The sequence below is a fragment of the Mytilus edulis genome, chromosome 13 (genome assembly GCF_963676685.1).
Source record: "Mytilus edulis chromosome 13, xbMytEdul2.2, whole genome shotgun sequence".
Classification (NCBI taxonomy): Eukaryota; Metazoa; Mollusca; class Bivalvia; order Mytilida; family Mytilidae; genus Mytilus; species Mytilus edulis.
Genome location: NC_092356.1, coordinates 3,482,121 through 3,503,571, shown reverse-complemented (window position 1 = coordinate 3,503,571; position 21,451 = coordinate 3,482,121). Strand labels below are relative to the sequence as shown.

General features: G+C 35.0%; 1 protein-coding gene across 2 annotated transcripts in view; it reads right to left on the bottom strand.

The window, feature by feature from the left end:
- LOC139502322 (uncharacterized) overlaps positions 1-21,451 on the bottom strand; it is a 91,847-nt gene that overhangs the window by 30,192 nt on the left and 40,204 nt on the right. The window contains exon 1 of one of the 2 annotated variants that reach the window (XM_071291762.1): positions 3,421-4,206. The exons of the other annotated variant lie outside the window; for it this stretch is intronic. Within the exon in view, the coding sequence (XP_071147863.1) occupies positions 3,421-3,423 (3 nt within the window). The 5' untranslated portion in view covers positions 3,424-4,206. Of the gene's footprint in view, positions 1-3,420; positions 4,207-21,451 lie in introns of those variants that run through there. 2 annotated transcript variants of the gene reach the window in all.

Sequence of the window (21,451 nt, the reverse complement as noted above, 5' to 3'; positions counted from 1 at the left end):
TGTACTCCTTTGATAACTTCTCAAATTTCATTCCAGTATACAATTTTTTTTTGTAGAAAATCAGTCATTTCTTATTCAAATTTATATTGAAGATTTTATAATATAAATATAAAGATAACATACATACTAAACAAAAATTTTGTTTTACAAAAAAAAGGGGGGGATGTCTGGAGCTTATAAAATTCAAAACTCAGAAGATTTTGCCACTAGCTGATTTTGATAACCAATATAACAATCTATTTATGTTGAACCATGGAAGTATTATATTGACAGGAACTACAACGATTTGTTAGCACTTATTTATAACCCGGGGAGCTCTGTAGAAAAGATATGGAAACTGACTAATTAGTATGTTATCGTTAATAGCCCTTTGTGACCATGTGCGATGCCGCCGTCCTAAATTGACCAGACATACTTCTTATCATCACGTGGTTTTTATTGCGAAAGGTTATCTCTAATACCTGTCGGAAAACCCCTTTGTTTATTTCAATCTCGTCTGTGGTCTTTCAGAATTATTCAATTTTTCAAAACAAATCGACTGATGTACAAAACAAGAAAATCGGACGAGAACTTTGAATACTACAACGTTTTGAAGTGGTGAGTGACAATATTTCATTAGTTTGTGGGTTAAGTTTAAATCGTAATTAAGGTGTGTTCCGGTTACCGCCGGTTAAAAATAAATATATTTGATAAAAATAATTACTGTGAAGTTTCGAGTAGTCTATATAGTTAAGGTACTGGATAACCCTGGAAAGTAGAAATTTCCAGTTTAAAATACGAAAATTAATCGAACAAGTACCAACATCAACAAAATACAGAAGAAGAAAACAGAGATCTCACTTCGTTGTGTAGCTATTTATATAATGTTGGTTAATATCTTTTTAATTGTGAATATAAAAACTTCATGTCTACCCGCAATTGAAAGACCTTTCCGATCATATAAAGCCATGGTCAGTATTTTATCATTTGAACATGTATGACTATGCCAATATATATACTAGCCAAGATTTAAAAAAAGTCTTTATGACCCGAGTATTGTTTTCTCACAAGGACAAATCTTAAAGTTATCAACTTCTACTGTAAATCTTATACTTTATATATGCACTTAAAAAACAAGGTTTAATGTCTATTTCAAAAACGTAAACTGAAACTGTTTTACAGTGCACTTAACATATACATGTCCATGAAATCAGAAATCAGTGATGTATATTTGGCAGTCAGGATATTTCATATATCAGTGGCGGATGCAGGAATTTTCGAAAGGGGGGGTGCTAGCCCAGGGCAAAGGGGGGGTGCAAAACATATGTCCCGATTCAAATGCATTGATCTGCCAAAATAAAGGGGGGTGCGCACCCCCGGAACCCCCCTCTGGATCCGCCACTGTATATAATAATATACGTAAAGCCTTATTTAACATGGTGTTAAACCAGCCCTGGATTTGGAGTACATTTGTAAGTCTTATAATTGCTCTATAATAAAATTGTCTTTTTTTAAATCTTGATTAAATCGGCTCAATTTTCAATATGTACAGTCCCGAAATATGAATGAAATACATGCCACTGGACGTAAGACAAACAACTTTCAATCACAACTTATGATGTGCTTTTTCTACCCTTCAACCCTTTAAAACAAATCCAAAATAGTCTTTTTTTGTCAACAGATATGGTAAAAAATGGACCCAGACTATAACTGTCGTTTATGTGGAACTACAGAAAAGAGAACTGCTCACCACCTATAATACGAAAAATCAAAATATGCTAGAGACATTAAACTCTCACTAAACATTGATATTCAAAATGATCCAAGTGATTTTCCAAAATTTATTTGTATTAGTTGTCAATCTAAGTTGTATATATGTTGAATCATTGCAAACTAGATTTCGCAAAAAGACTTGTTTTTGACATTAGTGCCCTTGAATCTTTCTCTTTTGTTCCATCGCGCTTTAGCGTGCTGTACCATCGTACTTTAGGGAACAAACAAACATTGCACTTTAGCGTGAGACACCGTCATACTTTAGCGTAGACCATTGCACTTTAGCGTGACCATCGCACTTTAGAGTACCATCGCACTTTAGAGTCCTACATGTATAAACAAGAAGATGTGGTAAGAATACCAATGAGACATCTCTCAACCCAAATCACAGCGCATAAAAAGTTAACAGGTATAGGTCAAAAACATGGAGCCTTGGCTCACACCAAGCAACAAGTTATAATGGGCCCCAAAAATAACAGAAAACCAACTGTGGAATCTATATGAAAAAAAAAGAAACCAGAAACATGAACAAGTTACTACACCAACAAATGACAACCACTGAACAATGTCAATGGCATCTGATTTAGAAAAGGTGCATAAAAAAATGTAGTGTTTTAAACATTACAACAGGAGCCAACCTTCACCCTTACCAGAGACCGTAATGTATCATAACAATATAAAAAGACCCAAGATAAATTATCCATTGAATGATTGTACATTTGAAATGGATGAACTTGATCACAAAGACATTTAAACAAAAACAAGTAAGCATACAGCTGCCATACACTGAATGAATGCCAGTTTGATCTAATCATCTACATGTATGACACACAAAAAACAATATTAAAACTTATATGTTTCATGAAAATTGTTTATCTGGAATTTTTCTGTTGGAAATTAAATTTGTCTGGAAATATTTATTTCCACAGGATATTTTCTTGGAATTTTTAGTATTATTCTCATTTTTTTCCTGGAATATTTTTTAGAATTTTTGAAATAATCTGGAAATTATTGACAACTTACAGAATATTTTCTTGAAAATCTGAGATTTTAACAGATTTTTTTTCTGGAAATCCTTAACCTTCTATAGGGGGGTTAGTCCAAATAATTATGACGTCTTGAAAGGCTATTATAATTTTTTTCTTTGACGCCTTACATTAACGTCGTCGATGTAAGGCGTCAAAGAAAAAAATTATAATAGCCTTTTAAGACGTCATAATTATTTGGACTATAGGGGGGTATGGATTATTTCTGGAATAGCCCAATACGAGGGGGAGGACAGGGGGGTACCCTTCTCCCTTCTCCCACCCATCTTCTCCTTTCTCCTACCCCTGTTCTCCTTTCTCCCATTAGAATAAAACATCTCCTTTTGAGATATTTTTTCTTGAAATATAAGAAAAAATTTTAAAAGGAGATATTTTATTTTTTCTCCTTTCTCCCAGCCTTCCTCTCCTTTCTCCTACCCCCTTTCTCCTTTCTCCCACCCCCTTTCTCCTTTCTCCTACCCCCTTTCTCCCCGTCTCCCTTACGCCTGTCCTCCCCCTCCAATACGGCAATAGTGAATAATCAACAATAAGGGATTCTACACTTCAAGAGGATTTTCCAACTGAAGTGGTTCATCTGGTAAAGGTGGAAAATACGGGGGGGAGGGGTCCGCCACTGTCTCACCATTCCTCCATAATTATTTTTATGGTTGTGTTTCCTATTCTTATCGTTGCGTTTTGTTGTTAGCGCCTTATGACAAATCCATTAAATATGTGCATGATGTGTACACTGGTTTTGCTGACGTATCTATTATACAATAAACTGCATATCGGAATCGGTTTTTGAGATCCGGATTGGACACGACTGGTGTGCGACTAAACCCGAGACTCGCCGAGCGTTTTACACTCCTACCTAGGAGTCTACTCCCGTATTCGGAAGAAGAAATATTTAAAATTTAACTGTCGAGAGTGGATAAATATCGTATTACACGAGATTTGGTGGTGGAATCTGTTTATCTAATGATTTTCTAACAATACGCAGGCAAACTTATTCCTTCTTTGCGACTGATCTGCAAAAAGATGTGTTCTTTCTATGTGATGTCATCAGGCATGGTCGCCTTTTTTTCATGCCGTCACAATAGGAAATTCGGAGGAAAACAAGAAAATTCGACGTCATAATCGGATTTTAACCAATGAAGAACTGAGATCAAACGAAGCACACGTGGATTTTTTTTATACAATGGGTGCACTAGAAAGGGATAAATTGACTAAAAATTAGAGAAAAATATTTATAAAACTTCTGAGTAGTTGCTATTGTAGAGGGGGAGGACAGGGGGTACCCTTCTCCCTTCTTCCACCCCTCTTCTCCTTTCTCCTACCCCTCTTCTCCTTATTTTTTTTTTAATTTACCGGAAAAAAGAGAGATATTTTATTTTGTCATATTTTATTTTTTTGTCCAACTTTTTCTCCTTTCTCCCAGCCTTCCTCTCCTTTCTCCTACCCATTTCTCCTTTCTCCCACCCCCTTTCTCCTTTCTCCTACCCCCTTTCTCCTTGTCTCCCTTACCCCTGTCCTCCCCCTCATTGTACGTATTTTAAAAAATAACGATTTTTTAAAATAAAAAACAAATAAAATAATTGTTGAAACTTCATTTAAAAAAAACGGCTATTTTTAGGTTGTCCCGCGTAACATATTTCAGTTATTGTAACCACTAAACTATGATTTTCGTCAAAACTATTTAATATTTTGAAAAACGTGTTTTTCCATTATTAAACAGAATAGTTCCTCCATTCCTTTATGCATTTTTATGACGTTATGATGACGTCATAGAAAAAAAAACGCGTTCAATACTAAAAGGGCAAATCTGTCCCGCGGGAAAAAAAATTGGGATTCCAGATTTGAGAATCAAAAAATATTTATCTAAAATGAAAAAAGTGTAGTATTTGTATTTACTACATCAATGTTAATTTGCTTAATTTTATGAATTTAAAGACAAATATCCTGAAACATGATATATGGTAATTTATGAGCGATTTTTCAAAGGCTTACAAGTTTGTCGCACCGCCATTTTTTAACTTAAAAACGAACTCAACTCAAATTTACGTCCATTGTTTGCTTATCACTGCTCTTATAATGGTAGAATTTATGATTTTTTAAAATGTTATTTTTCTTAAATTTTCAAAAAACTGAAATACATCAATTTTCGATAAGTAGTTAAAAAGCACCGTCGATTTTGCCGAGTCTTACAAGAATGTCGCACTTGCTTAAAAACAACGTTTCAGTCGAATTTTCGGTTTGAACGTTACGAAATATTCGCGACGTTGTGTTACGCTTACATGTACGAACATATCGCGCGTAACGCCTTAGACATATCCTATCATATATTTTTTTCACTATGTCTGACGGTATTTTGTACAGAATATTCTACAATCAGACAAAACTATATAAAACATAATTAAAAATTTTAAGATGTGCAAATCACAATGACATTGGTGTCCTGTATACTGACAGTGTAGTATATTCTTCAGGATGACAGTGTTCAATGATTTAATTGTTTGCATCTTTTTGTTGACGGTTTACCGTAGCGGTTGTTCAGGTGCAGAATGGTCGTTCGTTTAGATTAGTTGCCCTTGGAAAAACGCGTACACAATATTTTCCCAAAAGGTGTAAAGCAATTTTCAAAAACATTTTTTAATGTGTGGCAACATGTCAACATGTCATATTTGCTGTATTTGAAGATGTTTTTGATAATCAAATATCAAATGTGTATTTATTTGCCCTTGTGAAAAAATAAATTTACCAATATCTGTCTAATAGACCACAATAGATAAAAATATAGCTTGACTGTACACTAGACAGGTCTGTGCCGATGATTTGCCATTAATTTTGAATATAGTGTACGGAAGTCATCGGGGTCGTTTGACCTCCAAAAAAATAGAAACACAAAATTAATATGCTACTACGTTACACAAATCCCTGAGTGTAAATCTGATGTCAATTTATATTTCCCAATAGATGTACATGTATATGTATTAAACGAGTACCAAGGTCCTAGCTGTAATATATACCAAATGAATGTGGTCTATGGTCCAATATCCAAAATCTAAATACAAGGTTAGATTCAGCATATCATAGAACCCCAAGAATTCAATTTTTGATGAAATCAAATAATGTCAATTTTAGACCTTTTAGACCTCAATGTGGACCAATTTGATAACCAGGACCAAATATTAAAAATCTAAATACATGATTAGATTCAGCATATTGAAGAACCCCATATATTCAATTTTTGTTAAAATCAAATAAAGTTAAATTTTGGACCCCGATTTGGACCATCTTGAAAACTGGGCCCATAATCAAAAATCAAAGTACATGTTTAGATTCAGCATATCAAAGAACCCCAAGAATGCAATTTTTGTAAAAATCAAACTAAGTTTAATTTTGGACCCTTTGGACCTTAATGTAGACCGATTTGAAAGTTCGAGGCAATTTGGACTGCAAATGGAAAATGAAGGTTAATTGGATATGGACCCTTCAAAGAGCTGTTACAATGGTTCTTATCTTGCAGTGACCGTAGCACTCTCTACACGAGGCATCGATTTACAGTATGTATGAAAATTTAATTGGTCTATACTTTAGGTTCAAATAATATGAACCTCATGAAGACAAAGCCTTCCAAACTATTTATGGCAATACATTAATTTATCATATCTGGGTATATGTAGGTAGAATAGTTTTGCACTTCCAGTCTTGAAGTAGTGTTGATGTGTATCTCAAGAAAACCAAGGCTGTCCAAAGTTGTGATGATAATACTTAGAATCCCAGTTGCTTACAAAGTATGTGTATATTTCTTTCACCACAAAGTATTTCTGTTAACAACTTAGTATCACTGTTCTCAAAGAAATTCTAATAACTTTCTAATATCTAAAAATGTTTGCACTAGCTGTTTCCTCTCTTCTTTTTTTAAGAAAATTGTATTCTTTGCTATATGTACCAACTGCTTCTTTTTTGCGTAAATATACTTTTCTAAACCAGTGAATGAATTTCGTTCAAACAAACTTCCACAAATTAATTGGGTTTTCGCTTAGCAAATATTTGACTGTTCATTGCTATATATGGGGAGTGTATATGGTGTATCCTCCATTTCTTCTAAAATTTTAGAATTTATTGAAACTTTCTTAGATTAATTCTTAACCATGTTAACTATATAATACCGTTGTATAATTTGTTTTTTTCCTAATGTGAATAGGCGTTGCCGTCAGTTCATATTGTTTTTCAGAAGATTGGTAGAAGATTATTTCTTTACCCTTTTAAAGTATATGTGCTTTTGAGACATTTTCTGACTCCTGTCCTGTTCAAAAGTTTGAACGATAAGCTGCAGATTCTTTTTGTTATCAGGGGGTCTCATTGGGGTGTGCCGATCCCGGATCCCGCTTACTGTTTTGTCACATTCCCGTTTCCCGCTTACACTATGTACGTAAGCAATTCTCATTTTTTTGTCATTTCCTGGATCCCGCTAGACCTCATTTCCCGTTTTCACGACACAATAATTTGACTTTCACGTTTCACGCTTACAAAATAATCGGCAATCCCGCGTCACGCTTAGACCCCAATGAGACCCATTTATCATAAAACTTGTCCTAGATTTTTTCTAAAGATTTTGATTGATTGGTATAGGCTTGCGAATTATGTGGACAGTTTTTTTTTTAATTACCATTGCTTACCATGCATGTACATATTGTATATGTCACATGCCTTTTTTCCTCTCACACAATGCTTTGAAGGGTACATAGAAACAACTTATATCAGAGGTTAAATCAGCAATGTCTTGGGCTCATAGGTTAAATCAGCTTTATCTTGGACGAGTTCAAAAATCAGTGTGGATTACTTACTTTAAAAAGAATAATGCCCGTTGAAACATGAACTATTTGGGAAATTGTATACTAAGCGCTCTCATGTGTACAACTCTTGCCATATTTTTTTTTATGAAATAATGATTTCACCCAACAAAGGTAGGTGTGTTATACATCATGGTGTAGAAAATCTATTTATATTTATAACATTTTAGTGGGGAAAACAAGCGGAAATGGAAATATAAGGGAAGATCACAAATTAAAAGGGTTTCCTTGTTAATGGTTTTAAGTACAATGTTATGTTTGGATTACCTGCTTTTAAATTATAATGTATAAAGAAATGTTGTACTGTCTTAAGGTGATTAGCTGTCATTGTATTTTTAGAAGTAACTGGTGTATTATGCATGATTGTTCTACCTCTGCTGTGCGCGTGCTTAATGGCAATACAGCAAAAAACAGCTGTAAATGCACAATGTTAGGATCATATAGTGAACAGTGAAAATAAGTATTAACAAGAATGTGTTCATAGTACATGGATGCCCCACTCGCACTATCATTTTCTATGTTTAGTGAACCATTAAAAAAGGGGGTAAAAAATCTAATTTGGCATTACAATTGGAAAGATCATATCAAAGGGAACATGTGTACTATGTACTATTTCATGTGGACCATGCAATTTGGGTCAAAAGTCTGAGTTAGCTTTAAAATTAGAAAGATCATATGATAAGCAACAAGTGTACTAAGCTTCAAGTTGATTGGACTTCAGCTTCATCAAAAACTATACCTTGACCAAAAACTTTAACCTGAAGCAGGACCGATTCTATTTGAATGAATTAATGTTGATGATCATTAATGACCCATCCAATAAACGGATAACCTAGAACAACAGATTGTGACACCTGATGTTACTGTTGATTAGCTTGGAGTCGTAAAGAAAGCCAGGTAAAATTTCGTTATTGGCGGATCATATCAATACGAACAAAATAATATACAATCCATCTTCAAAAAAAGGCAGGGCGCCCTGGAAACTGTACAAAGGGCACAGGGCGGCACTCGGGTAAGGGCGGGTGGACCGCCCTGTGAAAAGGACTAGCTTGAACACTGTCCATACACCAAATATAGTTGATTTATTGCATGTAGTATGTGATATTAGAACATTGATATTGAATTGAAAGTAAAAGGTTCAATGGGCCGGGTGTTTTATATATTATATATCATATCCATTTTACAATATCTTAACATTTAGATACAAAATGAAACATATTGTGCGCCATGTGGGAGCTTACATGTGTCACTCTATGCGCCATTTCTGAACAAAAAGCGCAATTTTCAGGTCTCGTAGCCCAGCTGGCTACTGATCTTTATAAGTTAATCTCTACCTCTGAGATCATCATCTTCCCACTCACTGGATGTATAACCCACATCAATGGTTTAATAGCTTTAGATTTTCAGTAAGAAATAAATTTAAAGATACCTTTGTGCCCTGTAACATAATTTTCAACTTCAAAAATTAAAAAACTAATGCTAAACAGCCTATACAAGTCCTTGTTCTATTAAAGTGTATCAATCCCAATCCCAATCAATTCTATACTCATATGTTATTGAGGTCAAAGGGCCCCGTTGAAACCTGAGGTAGATGTGTTGAAATTCATTGTAGGTAACTAACAATATTTCAACGGGAACAGACCTCACCTTTCTTGGCTTCAGTGCATAGAGTATACATTAAACTATTTAACAAACATCGGTGTTTTTTTATGTATGATATTACAACATGTATAATTAAGATTTGGTGATCAGGAAGCTTGATAAATAGCAAGTACTCTTGACCTGAAATAAGACGAATGTGTTGTTTAAAATAAATAATGACAGTTAACTTCTGATTTAAAAATACGCTGTTTGTGTAAAAGAATTTCAAGGCCGACAACCCAATGTGAAAAACTGTATTTGATGTACATGTCGTGTTTGATTGGTCATTCATTCGTCTTAGTGCAATTCGGACAAAATGAGCCCCGAATGTAATTTTGAATAAAGACTTTTGCCTAATTGATGAACCAATCATTGTATTAAATGTGTTAAAGTACTTTAATTTCCAAAGTAGAAAGATATTCAAAGACGAATCTGACCTCTCTCAGTATTAAATAACTAATGTTTACAATAAAAGTGACATCACCTCCTCATTCTGCAATTCATAAACAAAAATCCCTACAGTTTGCCTAGACCCAAAGACCCAGGTGGGTAAAGTTATGAAACATTTTAAATTGAGGCCCAAAGTTGGGGTAGGGTGACCCTAGCAACTAGAGTGAAATTTAGAAAGACCCAAATTCAAAGAAAATGGGGGGCAGTGGCGGATCCAGGAGGGGGGTTCCGGGGGTGCGCACCCCCCCTTTATTTTTGCCGATCAATGCATTTGTATCGGGACATATGTTTTGCACCCCCCCCCCCCTTTGCCCTGGGTGCCCTGGGTTAGCACCCCCCCTTTCGAAAATTCCTGCATCCGCCCCTGGGGGGGGGGGTAAAAGTATTAAAAAATTGCCACCACCTCTTCTTATACACGAAATACAATAAACAGCGTTGGTATGGCAATACTATAATATTAGTATAGTTAATTTCATAAAGTTTGATACAAATATGTTTTCTCTAATCTACAATGAAATAATATCTGTACAAAACTTTATGTTAACATATGGTTATTTTTCTACAAGTGGGTCCGTTATACCCAACCCTGCTTTCCTGCAATTATTTAGTCTCCAAAGTTTTTTTTTTTATCATTTCTTCTTCTTCTTCTTCTTCTTCCCACTACGAGTCGAACTCTGTAGTAAAGTGTAATTGACTCGGGCGCATCTCAAACAGACAGGAGGCCACTCTTCTGGCCAAAAGTAAAAGTCCAGGAAATAAACTGGACGGTGTTTACAATAAAATATGATATTAATTACATCTATGTACACTGGTTATCCTGCTGTCTATTTCAGATGTGGCTGGGTCCAGGGGATGGTATTCACTCTGGCCCTGAAGTCCTCTAGAGATCCAGACTCCACTACAGATTCGGGGAGTTTATTCCATTCTCTAGTTGTTCTTGGGAAGAATGAGTGGTAGTATACATCCCTCTTCACTCTAGTTTTTCTAAATTTATGGTTGCCCCTGGTCCTACTGTCCCCTGTTGTGTAGTATTTGGCTGGATGAATGGCAATCATCTCGTGTTGAGTCTTGTAACACAGCACCAGACACTGTTTCCATCGTCTGTGTTGCAGTGATTCCCACTGAAGTTGGTCCAGTAGCTTAGTTACACATCCATGAGAGATTTTTTTTACTTAACGAGTAGCTAGTCTATCTGCTATCAATATCTATGTAGCAGCTAGGCTAGCTACACGTTCAATAGTCATAATTAAATCTATGTAACTTAAGGCTGACTGTTTTGTGGCATTTCTTGTTTGTGAGATTAACAAAGTCTCAACGTGTTTTATTTTTAACAAACTGTCCTAGGTGGTCGTCAGTAGCGTACACAACAAAACAGAAATGCATTAAATTCTGTCCTGTGAAGTTGAATAGACTATGCACGGGAAATAGTGCAGCCACGCATATTAGAAGCATTTTATGCACACAAGCGCCTTGAAATGTCATGCCGTGCATATCGTCACATTGCACAAGGTATGTTCAATTTGCACCTTATGTATGTCATATTGTCCTTGGTCTTATGAAAATATTACTAGAGATAAGACCGTGGTGTCTTGTATATGTAATATATGGTCCATGGTCTTATGAAAATATTACTAGAGCTAAGACCATGGCGTCTTGTGTATGTCATATGGGGTCCCTGGTCTTATGAAATTATTACTAGAGATAAGACCGTGGTGTCTTGTGTATGTTATATAGGGTCCCTGGTCTTTGAAAATATTACTAGAGATAAGACCATGGTGTCTTGTGTATGACATATAAGGTCCCTGGTCTTTGAAAATATTACTAAAGATAAGATCGTGGTGTCTTGTGCATGTCATATAGGGTCCCTGGTCTTATGAAAATATTACTAGAGATAAGACCATGGTGTCTTGTGTATGTCATATAAGGTCCCTGGTCTTTGAAAATATTACTAGAGATAAGACCATGGGGTCTTGTGTATGTCATATGGGGTCCATGGTCTTTGAAAATATTACTAGAGATACGACCTTGGTGTCTTGTGTATGTCATATGGGGTCCCTGGTCTTATGAAATTATTACTAGAGATAAGACCATGGGGTCTTGTGTATGTTATATGGGGTCCCTGGTCTTTGAAAATATTACTAGAGATACGACATTGGTGTCTTGTGTATGTCATATGGGGTCCCTGGTCTTATGAAAATATTACTAGAGATAAGACCATGGGGTCTTGTGTATGTCATATTGGGTCCCTGGTCTTATGAAAATATTACTAGAGATAAGACCATGGTGTCTTGTGTATGTCATATGGGGTCCTTGGTCTTTGTAAATATTACTAGAGATACGACCTTGGTGTCTTGTGTATGTCATATGGGGTCCCTGGTCTTATGAAATTATTACTAGAGATAAGACCATGGGGTCTTGTGTATGTCATATTGGTTCCCTGGTCTTATGAAATTATTACTAGAGATAAGACCATGGGGTCTTGTGTATGTTATATGGGGTCCCTGGTCTTTGAAAATATTACTAGAGATAAGACCATGGCGTCTTGTGTATGTCATATGGGGTCCCTGGTCTTATGAAAATATTACTAGAGATAAGACCATGGGGTCTTGTGTATGTCATATTGGGTCCCTGGTCTTATGAAAATATTACTAGAGATAAGACCATGGTGTCTTGTGTATGTCATATGGGGTCCTTGGTCTTTGTAAATATTACTAGAGATACGACCTTGGTGTCTTGTGTATGTCATATGGGGTCCCTGGTCTTATGAAATTATTACTAGAGATAAGACCATGGGGTCTTGTGTATGTCATATTGGGTCCCTGGTCTTATGAAATTATTACTAGAGATAAGACCATGGGGTCTTGTGTATGTCATATTGGGTCCCTGGTCTTATGAAAATATTACTAGAGATAAGACCATGGTGTCTTGTGTATGTCATATGGGGTCCTTGGTCTTTGTAAATATTACTTAGGATAAGACCATGGGGTCTTGTGTATGTCATATAGGGTCCCTGGTCTTTGAAAATATTACTAGAGATACACCTTGGTTTGTTGTACGTTGCACCTTTTAGAAAAGGATTTTCAATTGTGTCCATGTCTCTGGTGATAACAATGTGTTCTTAGAGATGAAATGTGTTCTTATAGATGAAATGACCCGCTCGGTTTATATCCTGTTACTTATTCGTTCCTTAATCGCTTTTAATACGCGTGATTTACGTTGCACCTTGAAATAAATCGTTTTTTAATTGTGTTCATGTCACTGGTGGTAATTATGTGTTCTCTGAGTTGAAAAACCCCTATTAGCGCCTATGTACCCGTTTCACCGCTACACTGATATCCTGTTAATTATTCGTTCCTTATTCGCTTATAAAACGTGTGTTATGCGTTTCACTTTAACAAAAGAAATATTTTTGTGTCTCTGGTTGTAATTGTCGGTTCTAAAAGGTGAAATAACCTTAATAGAACATATCTTCCCGTTTCAGCGCTCGACTCAGTGATACCCTGTTACTTATTCGACCCTTATTCGCTTTTAAAACGTGTGTTATGCTTTGCACTTTAAAAAAGAAATGATTTTGTGTCTCTGGTGGTAACTGTCGGTTCTTAGAGGTGAAATAACCCTAAAAGAACATATGTACCCGTTTCAGCGCTCGACTGGTACCCTGTTACTTATTCGTTCCTTATTCGCTTTTAAAATGTGTGTTATGCGTTACACTTTAAAAAAGAAATAGTTTTGTGTCTCTGGTGGTAACAGTATTGGTTCTTAGAGGTGAAATTACCCTAATAGAATATATGTACCCGTTTCAGCGCTAAAGTGATACCCTGTTACTTATTCGTTCCTTATTCGCTTTTAATGCGCAGGGTATACGTTCTTATAATACGTTTGTTGTACGTTGCACCTTTTAGAAAAGGATTTTCAATTGTGTTCATGTCTCTGGTGGTAACAATGTGTTCTTAGAGATGAAATGACCCTATTTGCGCGCATGTACCCGTTCCAGAGCTCTGTTAATACCCTGTTACCTATTCGTTACCTATTCGCTTTTTTACGTTTGTTGTACGTTGCACCTTTTAGAAAAGGATTTTGCAATTGTGTTCATATCTCTGGTGGTAATAATGTGTTCTTATAGATGAAATATCCTTATTAGCGCGTATGTTCCCGTTCCAGCGCTCGGATAATACCCGGTTACTTATTCGTTCCTTATTCGCTTTTAATGCGCAGGGTATACGTTGCACTTTAAAATAAATCGTTTTTTAATTGTGTTCATGTCTCTGGTGGTAACAATGTGTTCTTAGAGATGAAATTACCCTATTAGAGCGCATGTACCCGTTCCAGCACTCGGTAAATACCCTGTTACCTATTTGTTACCTATTCACTTATAATACGTTTGTTGTACGTTGCACCTCTTAGAAAAGGACTTTCAATTAAGTTCATATCTCTGGTGGTAATAATGTTTTCTTATAGATGAAATACCCCTATTAGCGCTATTATTTTTATTGAATATTGCGGTGGACACGTTGCTTGTTTATGTGTTCTGTGTCATTTTGGTCTCTTGTGGAGAGTTGTCTCTTAAGCAATCATACCACATCTTCACATTTTTATATGTCTTATTATGTATATTTTATGTATATGTTCCGGACCATATGAGTATTTGGACCATACGCGTATGGTCATGACCATATGGGTATATACTGATATGGTCCGACCGTACGCGTATGGTCGGGGTAATTAACACTCTGTTACAGTTTACTTTTTTTAAATACTTCTAAACTCTGCATATGGTATGACCGTTCATTAAAAAGACGCTATCATGTAGGTAATTTTATTATTATATTATAATAAAAAGATAAGCTAAATAAAAATAAGAAGTTTCACATAGTTATTTTACTTAATTGTCAAATTTATAGTAAACACATTTTATACCGATGGTCATTACCGATGGTCATTACCGATTTGTTATTTCGAGTAAATGGCAATAGGTCGACTAAAAAATTAAATACCAAAAACTTCTTAATGAACTGTTACATTTATATAAGAAGTCACTGCACTGGAAAGTAACATTCAATTAGTTTATTTAAGTTGTGTTGTGAAGATGGTGTATTGCAGTCATGTTACGATATTTGAGATGTAGAGCTTCTTAAAAACACCGTAGACATCGGAATGGCCAAAGAGCTCGGTATCACTGTATGCAGCTGCAAGAAAGGCTTGTTTTCACTCGCAAACAAAATGTGTAAATGAAAACGATCGTGCACAAATTTCTTGCAAATGCAAAAAAGCTATGATACCATGTGGAAGTGAATGTCAACCAAGCCTACATGCACGAATGTAACTAGCGATGAAAACTAACTATGTCATCAATATTCAATTTTTACGAAGTTTTTGGATTATAAAATTAAAAAATTGTCATGTTTTTAGATAAAGTTTTTGTATTATTGAAACATTATATACCCTTCCGGAGCACCTGAGATCACCCCTAGTTTTTGTTGGGGTTCGTGTTGTTTATTCTTTAGTTTTCTATGTTGTGTCATGTGTACTATTGTTTTTCTGTTTGTCTTTTTCATTTTTAGCCATGGCGTTGTCAGTTTGTTTTAGATTTATGAGTTTGATTGTCCCTTTGGTGTCTTTCGTCCCTCTTTTATAATGTAACATCATAGTACTATCTTACTACACCATAAAAACCAATTATACCAAGGATGTTTCAATAGATAGCCCATCTTACATTATAGTACTATCTTACTACACAATAAAAACCAATTATACCAAGGATGTTTCAATAGATAAACCATCTAACATCATATAATTATATTACTACACCATAAAAACCAAATATACCAAACATGTTTCAATAGATAGACCATCTTACATGATAGTACAATCTTACTAAACAATAAAATCCAAATATACCAAGCATGTTTCAATAGATATACCATATAAAATCGTAGTACTATCGCGCTACACAAAAAAAAAACCAATTACATCAAGCATGGTTCAATAGATAGCCCATCTAACATTAAAGTACTATCTTACTACACCACAAGAGTGCACACACTGAAATGTCTCGCCTTCTTTACTAATTCCTGATACTATCTTGATAGACCTAAATATAAAGCTTTATTACAACTGTCACATAAACTCAACATTAACCAAGAAAAGGAAACATTTATCAATCAACCATGAAAATGAGGCCAAGGTCAGATGAACCATGCCAGGCAGACATGTACAGCTAACAATTTTTCAATACAACAAATATAGTTGACTTATTGCTTATAAATAAAGAAAAACAGACCACAACACACAAACACTTAAAACTTAGCAATGGACCGTGAAAATGAGGTCAAAGTCAAATTAAACCAGCCTAACCAACATAAAGATCATAAAATATGTCCATACACCAAATATAGTTGACCTAATGCATAAAGTATTAGAAAAATAGACCAAAACTAAAAACTTAACTTTGACCACTGAACCATTAAAAAAAAGGTCAAGGTCAGATGACACCTGTCAGCTAGACATCTACACCTTACAATCATTCCATACACCAATTATAGTAGACCTATTGCATATAGTATAAGAAAAACAGAGCAAAACACAAAAACTTAACTATAACCACTGAACCATGAAAAAATGAGGTCAAGGTCAGATGACACCTGTCAGCTAGACATGTACACCTTACAATCATTCCATACACCAATTATAGTAGACCTATTGCATATAGTATAAGAAAAACAGACCAAAACACAAAAACTTAACTATAACCACTGAACCATGAAAATGAGGTCAAGGTCAGATGACACCTGTCAGCTAGACATGTACACCTTACAATCATCCATACACCAATTATAGTAGACCTATTGCATATAGTATAAGAAAAACAGACCAAAACACAAAAACTTAACTATAACCACTGAACCATGAAAATGAGGTCAAGGTCAGATGACACCTGCCAGTTGGACATGTACACCTTACAGTCCTTCCATACACCGAATATACTAGACCTATTGCTTATAGTATTGAAAACGGGACCAAAAATTAAGAATCTACATACACAGTTAGATTTGGCATATCAAAGAACCCCAATTATTCAATTTTTGATGAAATCAAACAAAGTTTAATTTTGGACCCTTTGGGCCCTTTATTCCTAAACTGTTGGGACCAAAACTCCCAAAATCAATACCAACCTTCTTTTTATGGTCATAAACCTTATGTTTAAATTTCATAAATTTCTATTTATAAATACTAAAGTTATGGTGCAAAAACCAAGAAAAATGCTTATTTGGGTCCCTTTTTGGCCCCTAATTTCTAAACTGTTGGGACCTTAACTCCCAAAATCAATACCAACCTTCCTTTTATGGTCATACACATTGTGTTTAAATTTCATTGATTTCTATTTACTTATACTAAAGTTATTGTGCGAAAACCAAGAATAATGCTTATTTGGGCCCTTTTTTGGCCCCTAATTTCTGAACTGTTGGTACCAAAACTCCCAAAATCAATCCCAACCTTTCTTTTGTGGTCATAAACCTTGTATCAACATTTCATAGATTTCTATTTACTTAAACTAAAGTTATAGTGCGAAAACCAAGAAAATGCTTATTTGGGCCCTTTTTGGCCCCTAATTCCTAAAATATTGGGACCAAAACTGCCAAAATCAATCCCAACCTTCCTTTTGTGGTCATAAACCTTGTGTTAAAATTTCATAGATTTCTATTTACTTTTAGTAAAGTAAGAGTGCGAAAACTAAAAGTATTCGGACGACGACGACGACGACGACGACGACGACGCAGACGACGACGCCAACGTGATAGCAATATACGACGAAATTTTTTTCAAATTTTGCGGTCGTATAAAAATTTTAAAAAATCTTGATTTATTAAAACAGGGGACAATATTAGAAATTTCATCTAACATTTTGATCCTAGTTTTATTAATTTCTGAACATGTTATGATAAAATGAAATTCATCTTCCACCTCTTTATGGCATAAAGGACATATTCTATTTTCTAAAGCTGTTTTGTTGTATCTACCGCGATCAACAGCCAACATACTATAATTACTTATTCCTATTTTAGCATAATTTTTTGTAACATTTTTATCTAAATTCAATATAAGGTACTTTTCTAGTTCATACTTTACTTTAAATTTTCTGTAGGTTCTTAGTTTATTTCCATTTATTGAATTATCATCATTAAAGAGACAATTTCTCCAAAATATAATGTAAATTCCATTGAGCTTCTTCACGACGGCTAAAAGTAATCGTTTTTTTAGAGAAGAACCTACTACCACTTCATCAACAGACCACAGCTCACGTGGGGCTCTTGCTTCGTGGCTTATTCTACTATGCACACTAACAATTTGAAACAAAAGGGTTCTCATTTTATAATGAAGTTTGATGTCTTAATAGCTATTGTAGAATGAAGAACAGCAATCGAAAGGTAGTTAAACATTAATGTATGCTAGAAGATATGTTTCAGGTATTTGTCGAACCTGGGACACATGTCGTAGAAAGCTCGCTACAAGGATAGGGCGGCGACTTCGGTGGCGGCGTTATCTACCTGCCTAAAAGCTTTATATTTTAGAAAGTGGAAGACCTGGAAGCTTCATACTTTGTATATAGATACCTCATGTTACGAAGTTCCCGTCTGTCACATGTCCATTGTCCTTGGCCTCATTTTTATGGTTGTGTGACGACTTGAAAATAGTTAAGATTTTTTTTTAATGTTAATTTCTCTCCTATTAAGAGTACTAGTAATATGAGTTATATGATAACTATATTTGGTATGTGCGTACCTTGCAAGATCCTCATGCCCGTCAGACAGATTTCACTTGACCTCAACCTCATTTTTTGATCAGGGAACAAGGTTAAGTTTTGGTGGTCAAGTCCATATCTTAGATACTCTAAGAAATAGGTCTTGTATATTCGGTGTATGGAAGGACTGTCAGGTGTACATGCCCAACTGACAGGTGTTATCTGACCTTGACCTCATTTTCTTGGTTTAATGGTTATAATTAAGTTTTTGTGTTTTGGTCTGTTTTTCTTAATCTGTTTGCAATAGGTTTACTATATTTGATGTATGGAATGATTGTAAGGTGTACATGTCTAGCTGGCAGGTGTCAATTGGCCTTGAACTCATTTTCATGGTTCAGTGGTTACAGTTAAGTGTTTTGAGTTTTGGTCTTTTTTTCTATTACTATATGCAATAGGTCAACGGATTTGGCTATACTTCTTGGACCTTTTGGATTATAGCTCTTCATCTTTTATATAAGCTTTTGATTTCAAATATTTTGGCCACGAGCATCACTGAAGAGACATGTTTTGTCGAAATGCGCATCTGGTGCAAGAAAATTGGTACCGTTAATATTATTATTTGTTGTATGCAAATATATCATTATGTATTTGTCATTATCGCTATTTTGTGCATTTTGCCTTTGATCTTTTTTTGTGATAATTTTTCAGTTCGTGCTACTTGCTTGAGAAGGAAAATTATAGCTAAAAACTAAGCAGGCACGTGGCGTTGCTAGAATAGCTATAAACAGATTATCATTGGTCATCTCAACTCGATTGCCTTTCTCGATTTCGCCGTCCCGGTTCAAGCGAGAAAATCAATCTCGTTGAGATGATCAACGATATTCTAAATAAAGTCTCGCAGGTTTAATTGACTTTGATCTCATTTTCACGGTTCATTGCTCAGGTTAATTTTTTGTGTTTTGGTCAATTTTTCTTAAACTATAAGCAATAGGTCAACAATACTTGTTGTATAGAAGAATTATAAGCTCCAATTTGATTTCATTCAACAAATTAATTCATGACCTGCATGTATACGCTTAGAACACGGCAACGTAACAAATGGTGAATATTTATCATCCGTGTAATTTGGTCATAAGGATATTTGCAAACTTTCAACGGATTGCCAATGAGACAACTATTCACAAAAGACCAAAATGACACAGACATTATCAACTATAGGTCACCGTACGTAAGAGTTCATAAAATACAAATATTCCGCGTGGAACACCTCCTTTTGCTTCCTTTATTTTCACCCTTTGGATGGGACCTTCAAATTTAATTTTGCTTTCTAACCGATAAATGCATATACAAATCATGATGCATTTTTTATGTGTACTTTAAGGGCCCTTGATTGGAACAATATTCTTCTTTTTTTCTATCATAGAAATTACAATAAAACTTTCCAACAGGCTGTGTCTACTTAACGTTAACATTAATTGGTACTCGTTTCCCCTGATACATGTTAGACTGAGTCCTTTCGCCTGTAGAGTCTGTTCATCAGAAGTTCACAAAACTGTCAACGTTGCTATTACAAAAGGAGTGATTACATTAATTCAAAATCCATGACCCAAAATTTTTTACAAATGTAGTTTATGTCATAAAACATGAAGAAACAAATTTGGGAAGGGTATAAAAATATAGCAAGTAACACACTGTTCACACTAGCAATATTGACTAAGGTGATCAGACACCACTCTTCATATGTTGTCTTAGGTTAACTCTGCTCACCTTGAACACATATTGACAATGTTTACCTCTGGTCCAGTTACAATGATTCTTTGATCAAATAACACACTCATTTATGTTGGTAACCTCTGGTCACCTCGTACATATATTCATTATGTTGACCTCTGGTCACCTTACTATAATGCTCACATAACACAATCGTTCACTTTGGTTACTTCTGGTCACCAAACACATTCATTGACGTTTTTTACCTCTGGTCGCCCTAAACCGCTATTCATATATTAACTTCGGTTCATGTTTGTAGATAATATCAGTCAGTACTTGAGGTACAGTTAATGTGTACGTCAAAAAAACAAAGCATTTTCAAAGTTTTAATGGTTGCATACAATTCAGTACTCACGAGCGTTGGATGTTTGTAGATCATATTGGTCAATGCTTTAGGTACAGTTCATGTGTATGTCAAGAAGGCTGGGGATTTTGAAAGTTTTAATGGTTGCATACATTAGTACTCACAAGGGTTGTATGTTTGTAGATAATATCGGTCAGTACTTGAGGTACAGTTTATGTGTACGTCCACCAGACATAGCATTTTAAAATTTTTATGGTTGCACAACTTAGTATTCACTACGATTGGATACTTATAGATTATATTGGTCAGTACTTGAGGTACAGTTAATGTGTATGCCAAGAAGACAAAGCATTTTGAAAGTCTTAATGGTTGCATACATTAGTACTCACAAGGGTTGGGTGTTTGTAGATTATATTGGTCAGTACTTCAAGGTACAGTTAATGTGTACACCAAGAAGGAACACAAGGAATAAGATTAAGGTTATACTTATATCTATTCATGTTATCATAGTTTTGTAACAGAAATAAACAGGCCCTTAAAATTACATAGAAAATCTATTCGTAACACCAAGTTCAAAAGACAATGAAAGAAGAAGAACAAAGGCTTCATCAGAACATGACATACAAATTACACTGACTTGGGTCAGACAAATGGATTTTTTAAATAATAACAGCAACAGATTCTATTCCTTTTCAATTAAAAACTAAGATTGGTTTGCTCATTGGGAAAGACTGTCCTGTAACCTTTAGTTAATGACCTTCTACATAATGTAGTCCCTGGTGGAGCGTGGTAGCCTTGACAATCATACCACATTTTCTTGTGTCAATCAAATATTATCAATTAGAATGATTCATTTGATTCATATTTAATTAATCTTTATTGCTTTTAAGAATATTAATCAAAATGATAAACA